We start from the raw sequence: 16993 nt of genomic DNA on the forward strand, positions 1-16993 counted from the left end.
ATGTAGTGAAAGCCTAGGTCATGTCCTCAGAAAATATAACTATTGGAGAGGAGACAGAAAACAGCTGAGAAGGGAATGCTGGAGAGAGTTTGGAGGTGATCTAGGATAGAGGGACTGCATGGAGGCAAAGAACAAAGAACAAAGTTGCCACAGTGCCTGAGGTTTTGACAGCCATAAACGTAGGAGCGATTTTACCAGCCTCATCAGTTCAGAAAAGAAATTGAAGTAAGCTGAAGATTAAATAATAGCTGGGAAATGACAGCATTAAGAGTTCTCTTCCTAGAAGCTTGGTTCTGAAAAGCAGCAGTTATAATTTAGGAATATAGCATCAAAGGAAACTAGTCTGTATGTTTACTCCTAACATGTAAAGTGCTTAAATATAAACAGAAATGAGCAAATCGGGGCCTAGTTATTAAAGAGACAGGAAGGGAAGAACTAATAGATGGGTAAAGATCTCTGAGGAGGCACGCGGGGCTGTGTTCCAGAACACAGATGGGCGGATCAGTCTCTGCCCAAAGAGCACCTGTTCCTCACTGCCAGGCAGGAAGGGTGAGTGCAGGGGTACACAGATCAACCGTGTGGACGGAACGGCGGAGTAGAGCAGGAGCCCGTACCTCATCGTGTCTGTCTTCTGTGTGAAACAGTAAGCAGGGTCGTCTGCGGCTGGCGTAGGGCTGTGCTCCAAGCCTGTGGAGAGTGGGGAGTAACATTGGGAATAACCCGCCCACTCTCTTTACGGAGTACTGATACTCCATAAAATTGTGTAGGGCATTATGTGAAGGCCCACATGTGTGCACATGGGTCTACAAATTGCCTAGTAACTCTGTTCATTAAAAAAATTGTTGCATTTACTGCCAATAGTTATATTTTATCCATAATATTGTCCCAGCGGTAACTGATCTTTGTAATAAAAACTGAGTTACTTAAGAATTACTGATTTAGCATAATATTTTGATTGAAGTTTATCATATTCAACTTATTTAAAAACAGCAATCTACTTCTGATCTATCTGTCTAGCTACACATATTAGATATATATACATATACATACACACAGGGAGAGGGGGGGAGGGGAGAACTCAGAATTGATCAGAATGTTTCCTTAACCAGAAAATCCCTTTTCTTAACCATATCATAGCATTTATAAGAGTTTATTTAATGTTGCAAGATATCACTGTCTTGCTTAATTTACATGTTCAGAAGCTGTTTTTCTACATTTCTGACCTAAGCTGCGTATCCTGGTCACCCCAGTGTTGCAGGGACTTCCGAGACTGGTCAGGCTTGTGGTCAGGGCAGTCTGGGTTGCAAGGTGCTGAATCTGTCCATAGGATTCCTTTCTCTAATCAGAACAAAAATCAATTCAGTTTTTGTCTCATGTTGGTGACAAGTTTTTTGGCTTTGATTTTAATTTATATTTTCATTATTCAGACTAATGCTGCCCTTGTTTCCTTCCTGCTGCAGGAGGCAGCCCTGGAAGCTCATCTCGTCCCTGTCTTGCACTCTCTCTGGCCTTGGCTTCTGATGGATGATTCACTGATGCAAACTGCCCTGCAGCTGCTTTGTGTCTATACTGCAAATTTTCCAAATGGTAAATGGAACCCAACACTACCTTTCAAAAGTATACTGCAATACTAATCTTATGTAATGTTGTTAAAGTGGAAAAATGTATATACATTTTGAAGTGTTTCTTCCACTTATTTGAGGATATGTTGGTTAGAGGTATGCTTTCTCACAGGTATTATAAGAACGAGCAGTTATGTTACTATATGTTTGATGAGACAGAAGAGTCATTAGACAGCTCAGGGAATAGAGAGGGAGAAACTGTCGCGATTATATGGCAGCGGAACGCTGAATTTAAGAGGAAAATTGAGAGTGAAAATTATGATGGAAGACCTTAAAAACCGGTTAAGATTAAAACTTAAAGAGATTCTAGAACAGGAGGCTGGTGTGGTGAAAGGTAGTTCTGGGTTCGGTTGGCTTGGCGACAGTTGGTATCATTGGGGTGCCTCTTTCATTCCTGCATTTGACAGACTTTATTGAGAGCCTCCCGGGGCCCTGCATTGTTAGAGGCCAACAACTAAGAGAGAGCAGAGCAAGCGGGGAGGTGACTTGGGAAGAGAGGAGAAGGTGTGAGGTAACTGTTTGAGGGGAAGGAAGTGGGGGGCATTACGGGCAGTGCGAATTTTCCATGTAAACTTAGGGTCACAGGTTTAAGGTTTAGTCAGCAAGTTTAAGGTTTGCGTGCTTCTTCTAACAACAGTCAGCAGCGTAGCAATTGGATTCTCCCGGTATCAAAAGACAGAGAAAGGACCGGAACTGAGAACATTCACAGCCATCTTGGCACTGCTGTGTGCTGGGGGTGGCTATTTCCTCCACCCTGGAGCCGCCTGTCCTGTCGCCCGTCCTGTTGCCCACTCCGCGTGCCTCTGGCCGTGTGAGCTGGCGGGAACAGAGCCTCAGGCTCTGTGCTGTATGGAGAGCACTGCAGGGCAGCGTCATCCTTGTTTTCAGGCCGCTGCTGTTGACTTTGTCGTCCCCACTTCTGCTCTCACGGCCTCTCGCAGTGTGACCGCGGGGCACGGCGGTCTCTGAAGTGTGGCCTCAGCACATCATCCTTCTTTACCCCGCCCTTCACTCCTTAATTTAGGGCTAGGGAAGTGTGCTTAGGGGGAGAAAAGAATCCGTTGCAAAATACTGAGCAAAAGAAACAGATATTGGGTTGGCTAAAAAGTTTGGGGTTGTTCCATAAGATGCTACAGAAAAACCCAAACAAACTTTTGACTAACCCAATACTTTACGATAAATCTTTGAAACCGTAATCTATGTTACTTACATACTTACAGTAGATGCAAATATTAGAATGTGGTTCTAATGGAGGAAGAAGCTTTTTATTTTCCTGTCTTTTTTGTTTCCAAGCAAACCTGCATCATTTAGTGATAGTTTTATGTAACGTGAACGGAAACCTTGGTATTTGGATACTGCTGTGTAGTGTGAATACAGGAAAGATCACTCTATTTATTTGTGTTTACTTTTATGAGTTTATTTTACAGAAAGTATTTGATTCAGATCTAGTTGTACTTAAGTTAGCCTCCTTGCATGGACTTTCACAAGCTAATCACACCTTAGGCTTACGTTACAATACAGTAAAATGCATTTCTAATTCTTTTATGATTATTTTTCTCCTTTGATAAATCCCATATGGTGTTTAAATTACTGAGTAAACACTGGACTCTGGAAAACCAGTTGATGCTACTGCTGGCGCTCGCTGCTTGTGAGCTGTGTGACCTTGAGCAAGTCACTGACACCTCTGAGCCCCGAGATGCCGTTTAGCGGACATGGCTGGTGGCGTTTGTCCTGTCCTCCCACCCCAGGGTTATCGTGGTCCTCATTTTTTTCTTCTGGAAAATGAAGGCATTAGACCACAGTGTTTTTAAATGCTTTATTGAGGTCATTAGGCCCTCAGTCCATTAGATCAGATGCAGACATATCAGCACCAGCCTTCAGTGCCATTGCAGTTCACAGGCTAATGGCCGAGTCCTTTGATAGACAGACATGCTTTACCACTCAGGTTGTTGAACTAAAGCGTGGAGCTGAGACGACGTTGTGATGGACTGTTGTTTTTCAAGGTTGCAGTTCTCTCTGTTGGTCAAGTTACGGACAATATCCTGTTCAAACTGCACATCGAGGGGCCCCTGGCAGCTCCCTGATGCTGTGTATCCTGAAGATGGCTTCCCAGGTGCCTCTCGAGAACACTGCAGTCCAGCAGATGGTTTTCATGTTTCTTTCAAACCTGGCCTTGTCTCATGACTGTAAAGGGGTAATTCAAAAAGTGAGTACTTAAACTCTCCTTCCTATCATAAAAAAGAGACTCAGTAAAATAATCCTTTCAACCGAGGACATGTGTGAAAAGTCTAGAACTCAGTTTTTAGGATTAATTATTATGATTTTAAGGCATTGTATTTTAAAGGATTGTAAAAGGATCAGGAGGTTCACTTTGTTTAAAGCCTGTTGATAGATGATACATGAAAAGTGACAGAAGCTAGAATATGATCACACCATTCCCTTTTAGTTTGTCTTCTTAGCTTTTGGACTGTATTTTCTCTCTCTCAGAGATGACGGTTTTAGGGCTTCCCTAGTGGCGCAGTGGTTGAGAGTCCGCCTGCCGATGCAGGGGATACGGGTTCGTGCCCCGGTCCGGGAAGATCCCACATGCCGCGGAGCGGCTGGGCCCGTGAGCCACGGCCCCTGAGCCTGCGCGTCCGGAGCCTGTGCTCCGCAACGGGAGAGGCCACGACAGTGACAGGCCCGCGTACCGCAAAAAAAAAAAAGATGATGGTTTTAGAAAGACAGCTGTGTTACATTTATTTGAGATCATAAAAGCGATATATTGGTCTTTAAACAAACAAAAAACAGACCAAATTGAGCATAACAATTCTAGTTCAATTTACATTGTCAAATGGTTCATGAAATGACGGCCCCTCCTCAAGTTAGACCTCAGTTCTTCGTGGCGCACAGGTGACTTCTCAGTCCCTGAGACTCCCGTGCCACAACGCGACTTCCCGCCGCTGGCGCCAACTTGGGCGCTTTAAGAGCGGCACACGTGTTCCCTTAGGCTGTATTTAGGTGCGTGCAAACAGGACCCCTAATTTGGAAGATTCCTTAAAATTTGAATATGATCAGATTATCTGTTACTTACTAGTACATAGTAATTTGAATGCTTCCCTTTCATTTACATGAAGGCCAAGGTAAATTGCAAAAATTGACCACATTCATAAGAATTGAGTCTCCTTTTCCTCTATTGTATCATCTCCCCAGCCACCACCCCCTCCAAAAACAAACACACCTTGAGTGCAATCTCTAAATAAATAGCAGTCTTACTAAACAAAGATCTTCTCAGTGGTATGTTGGAGCTAACTCACGCTGGTTCATGAGTGTTTTTGTTAATTTTCAGGAATTTTGCAAGCCAGCTGACATCTTGGTGGTATCTTGAAATCAGCCATGGTGGGAATATTCACGCCATGCACATCAGGGACCTACTGCTCTCACCTCAGCACATGGCTGGATATTTGCTGTGTGTGTGTGTGTGTGTGTGTGTGTGTGTGTGTGTGTGAAGTCATCTGCAAGTGGATTTTGTTGGGCGGGGGTTGGGGGGACAGTGCTTTCTGCCACTTCCTTATGGAGAGCACGCTGGTAGGAAGCAAAGTAGGAATTCCCAAGTGGAAGATAAATGCTAATCTTGGATCTGATGTGTGACTGAGCTGATGCTTATTCTTTTTAAGCTTCAGTTTCTTCATTCAAAAAAATTTTAGATTAAACAAAATGATCTCTGAGATATTTCAACCCCCAATCTATGATTTTGGTAAGGTACTTAAGCATATTTTGTTTTTCTCCTTTTTTTAAAAAAAAAATATTTATTAATTTGGTTGCACCGACTCTTAGTGGCAGCAGGCCGGCTTCTTAGTTGCAGCATGCATGCAGGATCTAGTTCCCTGACCAGGGATTGAACCCGGGCCCCCTGCATTGGAAGCGCAGAGTCCTATCCACTGTGCCACCAGGGAAGTCCCCTTAAGCGTATTTTGATATAAGTGTGATCGGACTCCATTTCATCAGATTTCCATTTCAGGTGCAGATCAGTCAGGTTATTTTTCCTCTGCTCTAATTAGGAATCCTCCGAGCCTTCCTCTGCTCATTGTTATGAAGAGCCCTGGACACTTTCAGCTACACCTCCCATAACTCATCTGTAGTTATTAGAAAATGTAGCTAATGCTATTGTACAACTAAAATTCTAAAATAATCTCTTTTTTCTCTACCACGGCATATTTCTTTGCATCCTACCCAGTGCAGGAAATCGTCTAAAAATGTCTTTAGGCCCAGCAAAAAGAAGGACTTCCCAGAGCATATTTACAATTTAAAGTACTATCATATATTTTATCACTGTTGTCAACTCCAGATCCCCAAGATCATGGCAGAATCTAGCTGAATGGGAAAGACAAGGGATGAATCTAAAAAGCACTAATTTGGGCTGAGAGGTGGGAAGAGATGTGAGTGATGGCAAGGGCAGGGCAGAATGGGATGCAGTTCTGCAGTTTACTTGTTGCTTGGGTGGTGTTGCTAATGTTTCTGTAGCTCGTTTCGTTCTTGTCCTCAGTCCTTTTATGTAAAAGTGCCAAATTTATTTTATAGATTCAAGCCAAAATTTTGATTTAGGTGTAGGGGAACCCAAGAAATAAGCCAGAATAGGTCGTTAAACAGGAAGAAAGATGAGCTACTCTGGAGAGTTGTGAAAGTTAAGCGATTGTACTTCTGCGCCCTGATCCAAATGCCTGTGGTTCCCATGCTGTCCTGGGCTGCTTCTTGATCTAATACTTTTATGCCCTCTTTCCTTGTTTGCATACAGATTATTCTAGGCAATAAGTTATTGTCTTTCACATAGTTCAGGGTTTGGTGTGGTTTTATAGAAGGGGTTTTATTTGGAGGTTGAAATGACTCTTACAGTTAAGTAATGGAGCTTTCTCATCTATAAGTTTACAAGAATGACATGTAGCCACGAGAAATCATCTGTAATGATGAGCAGCTGGGGTAAAGTGAATATAAGATGTATCCACAGATTTTTTTTTAAAAAACACTTGTCGTTGGTACTACCAGAGTTGTTAACTGGTGTCCAAGACTGACTGAGGTTTTGTTTCTTTTTCTTTCCTGTAGGATCGCTTTAAATGAGGAGCAAAATTGCCAGAAGGCAGACAGAAAGAGAAAACTCAGGAAGCCTGAAATAATCCCCAAACTGAATGATCAACCCTAAATAACTAGGAGTTGACTAGTTACTGTATCCATCATCAGGAAAGGATTAGTGAGAATTAAAATTTGAGCACTTAAAATTTAAATTAAAATTTAAGCACTCCTTAACCTTTTCACTTATATCTGGAAACAGTATAGATGGAGTATTTGGAAGGTATTGGGAGGAAGGAGAAATTAAAGTTGGGGAAAAGAGGAGCAGAATGCTAGTACGTGATCTCTGAGGGACTAGGAAAATAATGAAAAGACTCAAGAGGAAAATGATATTCTCTCTATTTATCCACAGAGTAACTTCTTACAGAACTTCCTGTCTCTAACATTGCCAAAAGGAGGAAATAAACATCTCAGTAATCTGACCATTCTTTGGTTGAAGTTACTCCTGAACATATCGTTTGGAGAAGATGGGCAGCAGATGATCCTGAGGCTCGATGGCTGTTTAGACTTACTTACAGAGATGAGCAAATTCAAGCATAAGAGCAGCCCTTATCTACCTCTTCTTATTTTTCATAACATTTGCTTCAGCCCTGCCAATAAGCCCAAGATCCTGGCTAATGGTGAGTATTCTGCCTGTACACCACACGCGTCCATTTATACGTGTGGTTATTCAGGTGAAAACACGGGATAGTTTATAAATAATGTGCCAGGTGCTTATTCATCATGCTCCACGTTCAAGGCACTGTGGGAGGCTGCAGCTGTAGGGACGAATTGAATCGGGTGTGATTCCCGCCCCTGAGTTGCTGCTGAGTCTCCCGGGTTAACAAGTCGCCGCACAACAGCCAGGCTGGATCCAGGAGGTGGTACCGAGGTGGGCCTGGGCCCCACGTCCCTCGTCCTGGTCCTCTGACTCCTCCACGCCTTTGAGCAGGAACTGCCCTGTCCGTGGAGCCTGCCCAGACCAGCCTGTCCACGTGGTAACCCTACCTCTTCCTCCTGCCTCCCCGCCCTCTCACCCTCTGCCCCCTCCCCCGTTTTACGTTTCCCCATAGCACTACCACCAGCTGCTACACTGTGTTTTCAGTGTATATCTGTGTGTTCCTCGTCTGCCTGCACTGGAACATAAGCTCTTACACGTCAAGAGGTTTCTGCCTCTTTTGTTCATGTTTATCTGGAGCAGCTAGACTCACGCCCGTCACTAGTGGGTGCCCAGTGGGTGTGTGAGCTTGAGAGCCACACTGAGCAGTCAGCAGAGTTCAGGACCCAACAGCACATGGTGACAGTAGCTTCACAGCGACTCCATTCTCTGGTCTCAGGACAGATGGAGGCGAGGATCGGTGAGGATTCAGAAAAATTTTGGAACACAAGGAGCGAAATGGTAACATCTGTTTGTGCAGCCATGTGCTGTTTCTGTGAGGGGTGTGTGAATTTCAAGTTTTATGAGGAGGTGTGTTATCATGAAAAGACAAGAGGTGGGCTCTAGTCTCCCACGTACCTGGTGCCGGATGCCAGGCCCTCGTGTGCTCCCGCAGCGTCGCCTGGGGCAGCTTCTCCGGGCCCACTTTCTTCATCTAGAAAATGGTCTCTCCTTTCTTGACTTCGGTAGAAATCAGTTGTTAACACATAAACTGCCTGGCACTGTTTGTGGTACATGGTAGATGCTCCAGATGTATTAATTCTCTTTCCATTCATGTTTTTCACTTAAACTTTTCTTAGAGGCGTTTTTCTATGAAATGCAGAGTTTTCCAAGTGGAAAGGATTCTGCTTACATTTTATTGTGTATAGTCATGATTCTATTTTTCTGATAATAATTATTGAATTGCTAGAAATGCAGGGGAAGATTTTAGAAGCTCAGCCAGCCTTTAACTTACCTAAATGAACGATGATCTCCTTTCCCGTGGCCCCTCTGCTGACTCTGTGTAGCTGCCATGGGGGAGGGGCTGGGAGGGGGGCGCTCCAGCGACTTGTTTCCAGGTTTCCATCCTCCTTCGCTGTGTCTCCCTCAGTCCTTACGTTTGTGAAATGAGGGTGACGTTAGGGCCTTACCTCAGAGGGCAGTGAGACGGCCTGTGTGAGGCATCTGTTCCTCTTCCTGCCATCACCTGTTAGCATTCACCTTTCTCAGAATAAGTGTTTTCTTTGGGGACTGCTAACTGCAATTTTATTGTTGAGAGAGTTGGGAAAAGGTCAGGCTTTAGGGAACTGAAGGAAAAGTCTGCATTTTCCATTTCTGGATCGCTCAGGGTTTTGTTTTTTTTCCCCACAAATAAGATCTTTTATTTGTCACCATTAAAATCTGAATTTTAAACAGATTCTTAGACTGTTGGCTCATATCCATTAGCTCATTCAACTTTAGCACCTGTCTCATCCCCAATAGCTTTTCCAGGACTACTACCTTCACCCTGTAGCTCTGTGAGTTTTCCCAGTTCAAACTTGGGCTTCTTCAGCATTTTTACTTTTCTAACAAAAACATCATGGACCTTTTCTGTGTCTTTTCCAGTGCGGTCTGGAATCAATTTATTGACCACCTTTTTCAAGTCATTTTTCTGCTCCTCTCCGGTCATGATTTCCATCATCTTCTTGTGGATCTGGTGGACTTGCTGGTGCCGGGCATAAGAGGTCTTCCCGAATCTGATTTACATTTTTTAGTAAAACCCACACAGAAGAGACGAAGCAAATAACCGTCGGTAGTCTTGACATCAACGTGAGCTTCAATCATGGTCTGCCATGTTTTGACCATGGAGCACATTTTGTCCTGCGTAAGATCCATGCCATGGAAATTGGTCAGGCAGTTTTTGCCCTGAACATCCTCAGTAATTAGCTTGAATTTTCTAAATGCAGCTTCATCATTCTGCAGATCATCAGGGCTCGCTTCAAAAACACGACCCTTGAGGCCATCAGATGTGATTTTGGTTCCTTGAGTTCTCATGACCAGTATTTTCCCAATATTTCTTATATTGAACATAGCTGGTACTTTCACATCATACCAATCTTTCTTAGAAAATTGGTCAACCGCTTTCTTCTTGGCTCCCTTTTTGCTGCCTTTCATAAGATGCTTGTTACTGTTGACTGCCAGGGTGCTGCTCAGAGAGCCAAAAGGCTGGATCACTCAGGATTTATTTTTAAACATTTCCTTGTATCAGCAATGTGCTCTCTCCTTCACTAGCTTAAAGAAGTAGCTTTCCCCAGCCCCACAGATGTGAGATCAGGGGCCTTCAAGGCAGGGTAGGAAGCAGCAACTGTGCCGTTTCTACATGGATGTGTCGCAGGCACTGCCTCCGTCTCCACTTGGGGATCCAGAGGGAATGCTTGGCAGGGTCAGGCAGCTTGAAAATCTTCCCAGCAAGGCTGCGTAACACTGATAGTAGCACCCAAACATCCAGTCTAGATGGCCAGGAGTAGAGTGGGCAGTGGGGCTTGACTTTGCTGTTTAAACAGATCCAGAGTACTCCTTGTTTCTGGTCATGTCAGGGTAGGTCTCCTCTCTGAAATCAAGAACATGCTAGATAAAATATATTAAAATTCACCTTAAAAAATCAAAGAACTGAAAACATAGTGGGAAACTTCTAGGCCAATTTTGATTGAAAGTGTGTGCCCAGAGAGGTAAGAAGTTTGTAGAAGGCTCTTTAGCTCCCAGGACATTTGTCAGCTTTGTGTGCTGGGGCTTTTGTCCAGGAGTGCCAAGAGGGGAGGGGACAGACGCCGGGAATCTCTGGAGTCTTATGGACCATCCTGCAGGTATTGAGCTGGAATCCCAAAGAACTAACCTCTTAGAAGAGGATGAATCAGAATTAAATTGGTGCCCCAAACCTCATGCAGGCGACTAGAAAGAAAAGAAAAACAAGTGTGAGAATGGGCACCACAGACTGCCCCTCACAGCTCTGCACCCCAGACACACATAGACAAGTGGCCCATGACCTTGGTTGGAGCTGATCCTCGATTGACAGTGCCGCTGGGGGCTGAGCAGAAGCAAACTGCCCTCTGATGGATGGAGGACAAGTTTGGACTAGGCCTCAGGGAACCTCCACAAATAATTTTTCAAAAGCATCAGCCAGCATACAGTTAAAGATGACCAAGCTTGTCAGGAGAAGTGGCAACATGAGTGAGAAAGAGCAGGGGGAAAAATACCAACGTATCTGCCTAGATTTCAGATGCTGGAATTCTAAAACACAGATTTGAAATGACTTTATTTATACAGTATTTAGATAAATAAATGACAAACTTGAAAGTATTTGCTGGGAATAGGAAACTGAAAAATTGAAAGATTTGGAAAAAGAACCAAGCAGAGCTTCACTGTTGAGTATGATAATCAGTTAGCCACTTATAGGTGTTTAAGTGTAAATTATATATTCAGTTTGTTAGTCACACTAGCTACATGTGGCTATTGGCTATCTTATTAGACCACATACATATAAATATTTCCATCACTGTAGGAAGTGCTGTTAGACAGGACTATTCTAGAACTTCAATAGCCAAAATTAAACACTCAGTATACATGTCTGGCAGCAAGTTAGGTGCAGTGGAGGAGAAAACTTAGGTATTAGAAGATAGATCAGAAAAACAATATCCAGAATGCAGCACAGACAGCTAAAAAAGATGAGAAAGGATTAAAAGAATAAAGGGTTTAAAATAAAAAAAAAAGGTAAGTGACATAGCAGATACATTGGGACAGTCTAATTGCATGTTTAATTGAAGTCCTCAAAGGAGAGGAGAAGAGAGGAAATGTAAGCGAGGACAGCTGAACATTTTAAGAACTGTTTTCGTCAGACACGAATCCATAGATTCAGGAGACTCAGATAATTTCGAGCAGATAAATAAAAATAAATCCACGTCTGTTCTCGAGGTTATTTCTATGTTTCTGTGCAAGTTCAGTTCATACCTATTTGTTAAACTTAAAAATGTTTTACATGCTTTTTTGTATACATATTATATTTCACAATAAAATGTGTTTTAAAAAAAATTGATCCACTTGCATTATCAGAGGGGACACTACATTAAGTGACCTATACATTATACAGTACCTATACAGTACTTTATTAAAAATTTTAAGAGATAGTAACTGGTTGAAGGAGTTATAGAAACTTATTTAGATCATGGGTTATATGTTCTGAGTGTCTGATAAAAAGTATGGAAACATGCCTGGATGATACTCAGTTGGAGAACACAGAAATCACCCTCCCATTTGATGATGGTCCCTAAGAGTACCAGCTGCCACCCATCACCTTACATGATGAATTGCATCAGGTAACAGTTGTATATATATAGCCTGGGTCTGGGTAGGTTATGATACAGAGGTGGCGGGGAGTGCAGAGCAGGTGGTGAGGCAGCAGGGGGTAGTCGGCAGAGTTGCAGCGCCCACATCTCACTTCCACGCTGTCTGTCCCTCTGCTGCACACAGCTCACTTTATGGAGCCGCCTTTTTTTTTTTCTGTAAAAGATTTTAAATTTCTTAAAATTTCTTGAAAAATGCTAAATAAGATTACTTGAAATCATTTTTGTTTGCTTTAGTTATGGAATCTTTCATCCAACTAGTATTTATTGAGCCCCTACAATAAACTTGCAATGTGAATATTCATCAGTGAGCAGACACACAGAGTGTACCCTCAGCTAGGTTACAGTTTCATTAGGTGCATTCACTGAGGTGGGGATAATGCATAGAGAGAGTTCCCAATAACAAGTGTTTCACCCCTAAGAATGCAGCATGTTTTTAAAATCACACATTTTAGAGGGAAAATAATTGGATAGAATTTAATGATCCATACAGTTAAGTAGTAAAATAGGTTCATGTATTGTTCTGAAACACTTGGACGATCTCCTTGGGGCTAGACATCTGTACTTTAAAATGAGTAGGCTGCTGCAGATAATTTGTAAGTCTTTCATCCTCTGGCCAGCTTTGCACAGAGGGGCTGTATCTTGTGTGTTGTTACGCCTTTAAAAAACATTTTCCTCTCTCTCTCACACACACATACACAAACATGCCTTTGAAATGTTTAGTCCTTTTTTACAAGGCTTAACTAATATGGTATTTCTTGATTATTGTTTTATATAGTAGCCCATGCTATTGATATGTTTGTATAATGTCTTTATAATTTATCATAAGACCAAGTCCTATTTTCCTGCATGTGAAAATGTGAGATATGATTGAACGGCTCATTGATAAACTCATTGTGTAGTGGCTTACTTCTGCTCTGTCGTTGTCTTTAAATGAATGTGCCTTTGTTGAATTAGGGCCTAAAAAGTTAAGCAGCCGTGGCTTCCCTGACGGCTCTGTGCCTCCTGTGAAAACAATTTGTTTCCAGGTGGTTCTCCCACACACCACATGTTATAAAAGATTGCTTTTGCCAACTATTTATTTGTTTGGTGGGTAAAAAGGGGTTATCTGACCAGTCTAAGATATGAATACAATGTATTGTCTGGGACTGAACTTTTTTTTTTAATGTGCTTATTATTAGAAAAAGTCATTAGTGTGCTAGCTTCCTGTCTGGAAAGTGAGAATCAAAATGCTCAGAGGATTGGAGCAGCTGCGCTTTGGGCGTTGATTCACAATTACCAAAAGGTCAGTTCTTAAAATCATTGTTGTCCCTAGGGGGCAAACACCAAGGCTGTCCGGAAGTCAGAGGACTGTCAGAAAGGAAAAAATCAGAGTCAAAGATAGTGTTGCCTTTGTGCATTCAAACCATTAGTAAACTATCTGTCAAAGTCTTTCATGTAATCATTTCAATAGGAGGTGTCTCAGTTCCAAGTGTTTCTCTCTCGAGTGAATTCTCCCTGTGAATATAACTTGATTTGCCATATTGGTACAGTGCTAGTATGAACTGTTTCTTCTAAAAGACGTGTCAAGGAAAAACTCATCTTGAAATCAGGCCGAACAATGAAGTTTTATCCAGTTGCGAGATTCGCCTTTCTCTAGGACACGTCATCACTGAACTTTGAAGTCAGCTCAGTCCTTGTAAGGCTGTGACACAGGGCCGGCCCCAGGGGAACGGCCAGCAGGTGGGACTTGCACCTGCTCTCTCTGGCCTCTGGTCTTCTCTTTGATTGCAGACGTCTCACTCCTGAGAGAAATACCTGTGTGTACCTAGTGGCTGAGTAGTGGCCAGGTGACAGTGTTAGGATAGATGGCCATCCCCAAACGGTGCTCACGCAGCTGGCCGTCCCTGGTGCGCACTGGCTGGTGTCAGCACTTGTGAGGACAGAGGCTGCTCTTGTCACTGTCACCCCTGTACCCCCAGGGCTCAGCACAGGGTTATGCACTTTGGAATCGCTCAGTAAATACTTGTTGACCAACTGGCCGACTGCTAGTATTGTGTATCCTTGATCTGAAATCTGAGGTTTGAGGAAATAATGAAATACTGAAACTGAGATGGTATAGTTTAAAATAGCAAATTGAGATCAGGGGAGAAGGGGGAAAAGGGCAGGGAAGGAAGAACATGGGACAGTAGAGTAAAAATCAAGTCAGATAGGGAAGGATGTGGGCGGTGGCACAGTGGGATGGAGTAGTGTAGAATCTCTAGCTACATCATTCTCTTCTGTAGTATCCTGTTTAATACTGTAGTCAACAAGCGCAGACTTAGTATTGTGCTATCCTGATAATTAAACACATGGGAATAAATCTGATTGATGGATTGCTCTATATTATCCTAGGCAAAAACAACTTTGAAAAATCCATCAATAAAAAGAAGAGTGGATGAAGCATATTCCACAGCAAAGAAAAGTAAGTTTTATTATTAAAGAGATTATAGTTAAACTTGGAAGCTGTTCCCTGAGTTCTCTGATTAATGATACATTTGGACAGTTGACAGCAAAATGGCAGTTTTCTACACTGATGTTGTACACTGAGTTTGAGGAGCTTTTATGCTGAGGCATTGTGAAGTGTGCCAATACTTGGTCCATGTTTTTCATTGTAACATTTTTTAAAATAATAAAATGTTCTAATAGATGAATGTTTGAGATACAGTATTTTCTTGACGTGTCAGTGATCTTTCTCCAACTCATTTTTTTGTATCACATTTCTTTTTGCCGGTGGCCACCACTGTGCTGAAGTATGTTCTTACATGATAAGAACTAGGCCCAATTAGAACTGACCTTGAACAGAAAATGTTGATCTAACGTCAGGGAGTTGAATTACAGTCTTCCAAGAATAGATCCCATTGCCCCTGCATCCACTCGGTCCTGTGATGTGACCATGATATGAGGTAGAGTTTTCCTCTCAAAGTGCATTTTTCATTTTAAGTGATACCAGTTTTCAAGGAGCATTATTCTCTAAACCTTTTTTCCACTAAGGTACTGAACTGTGTCTTTCCTGTACTGTGTCTGTTGGCTATTAATTTTTATGTTTTTATAGTGTAATTTTTTTGTAAGTGGTTTGGTTTGGGGTTTTTTTTCCCCCCCTTCGGTTTGTTTCTAGCTATGACCATGAGTTTCTAGAGGCAGTGAATGTTTGAATTTATGTGGTAGGAGGGGTGGTCCGTAAAAAGAGCAAGGCATTCATTTGGGATCGTAGGTAATAGTATCCATTATGGAGGTATATTGATTTTTGTTTACACTCTGTGGCTAAACCAGTAATTAAAAATAAATTCCATAACTTCTTAATTTTTAAAATGTTTAATATTTTAAATATTAAATTAAAAAATATTCTTATAATGCTAGCACTCAAGAATTGGAATAGAACTTTGTCACAGATAATCCTATTCACATGTGTTTGTGTGTGTGTCTACTGTTCAGTGCAGTGCTAAAGTTTAATAAATTGCTCTTCTGTGCTCTAATTTTTCTGTCTCAGCTTTCTTAAACTCAGAAGAAACTCCTCTAAATGCCTATTATTTGAAATGTCTTGAAAACCTTGTGCAGCAACTTAACTCTTCATGAGCGCTCTGAGATGCTTTGCCCCGAAGCCAGCGGCCACCGGACAGGTGAGCCAACCTTGAAGCAAGTTGTGTGTAGACCTGTCCCTGAAGACGTGCTAAGCCTCTGCATCAAAGGGCATAGAGAGTCCTGGGAACACAAACTCTTTTTTTTCTATGCAATGTGTTTTGTAAAAATCCTATTTATCAGTTATTTAATAAAATAAAATATTTTTAGCAACTGAAAATTGACTAATAATTGCTGCTTACAGGCTTTTAGCAGTCTCATGAATATAAATTTTAGGAATGGAAAGAAGACATTGTGTTCTGATTTCCTTTTTTAAAAAAATTTTTACGTGAAATTTGGCTCATCAATACAAACCCTTATTTTTCAAAGCATACACATCAGTGAAGGAATATTTGTAGTAAACCTGTATAATTTTGTGATTAGCTTCTTTTTGCAATTTTTAGTGATAGTAATTCCTTTCCATATGATTTATAAATGTGTTATATTTTATTATTTTCACCTTTCAACCTCTGAAATGTTGTGTAATAAAAAAGGAAGAAATAGTGTTTATGGTCATGTACCGTGGCCTGGGTTCAAATTCTGTCTCAGCTCAGAACATCATGAAGAACAGGAATGTGAAAAATCTAGCAGGAACAACTCTGTCAAGACCTCCTCACATAACTCTTAACTAACATGTAGTTCTGAACTCAGAACTTAAGATTGGGAGTTCCCTGGTGCTCCAGTGGTTAGGACTTGGCGCTTTCACTGCTGTGGCCCAGGTTCAGTCCCTCATCGGGGAACTAAGATCCTGCATATACATACACATACACCACACACATATATACACACTCATTATTTAGGAAAATGTTTTCTAATTAAACTATGATTAACAAGAAAAAGAAAAAAAAACTTTTTTTATTAAGTACTGTTAGCAAATTGCTATCATTAATAAAATAAGCCATGGGATGTTATTTACGCTAGAAGCATGGGGACAAAATATGTGTTAAATGCTGAAATAGAAGCAGATAAATTTGTAGTTTCTGAAAGTTATTCATTAGAGATCTGAAAAATAGGTCTAGGAAGTTCAGAAGTTTCTGGATAGCCCAAATTAATTTGAAGCAATGGACATGCCAGTATTCTGAAGAATTCTAAGAGCAGGAATCTTAGGAATTATTTCTTCCTTTTTTCCTGGTTTCTTGTACTCTATGTCATTTTCTTGGTATCACCTTTAAGCCCTCATTGATGACTGATAGAACAGATTTCTCTGTAACTTCCGTTTAAAGAGCTCTTTCTATGTCACAGGCACTATTCTCCAAACATTTATTATTTAATCTGTCTTTCTCTAAAATACTGCTGTTGTACCTGTGTTAGAGGTGAGTGAATGCAGTGGCTAGGTGATCCGTTTGTGGGTGATGAAGAGG

At 41.7% G+C, this 16993-nt stretch overlaps 1 protein-coding gene and 1 pseudogene across 2 annotated transcripts in view; one reads left to right on the forward strand and one right to left on the reverse strand.

The window, feature by feature from the left end:
• RTTN (rotatin) overlaps positions 1-15813 on the forward strand; it is a 138194-nt gene extending 122381 nt beyond the window's left edge. For both annotated transcript variants that reach the window (XM_060121308.1, XM_060121309.1), the window contains exons 44-49: positions 1461-1587; positions 3626-3828; positions 7078-7345; positions 13178-13281; positions 14370-14439; positions 15505-15813. In XM_060121308.1, the coding sequence (XP_059977291.1) occupies positions 1461-1587; positions 3626-3828; positions 7078-7345; positions 13178-13281; positions 14370-14439; positions 15505-15590 (858 nt within the window). In that variant the 3' untranslated portion in view covers positions 15591-15813. The remainder of the gene's footprint in view (positions 1-1460; positions 1588-3625; positions 3829-7077; positions 7346-13177; positions 13282-14369; positions 14440-15504) is intronic.
• LOC132503956 (small ribosomal subunit protein eS1-like) lies at positions 9029-12086 on the reverse strand (annotated as a pseudogene).
• Positions 15814-16993: the final 1180 nt, after the last annotated feature.

The sequence above is a fragment of the Lagenorhynchus albirostris genome, chromosome 14 (genome assembly GCF_949774975.1).
Source record: "Lagenorhynchus albirostris chromosome 14, mLagAlb1.1, whole genome shotgun sequence".
NCBI classification, from domain to species: Eukaryota; Metazoa; Chordata; class Mammalia; order Artiodactyla; family Delphinidae; genus Lagenorhynchus; species Lagenorhynchus albirostris.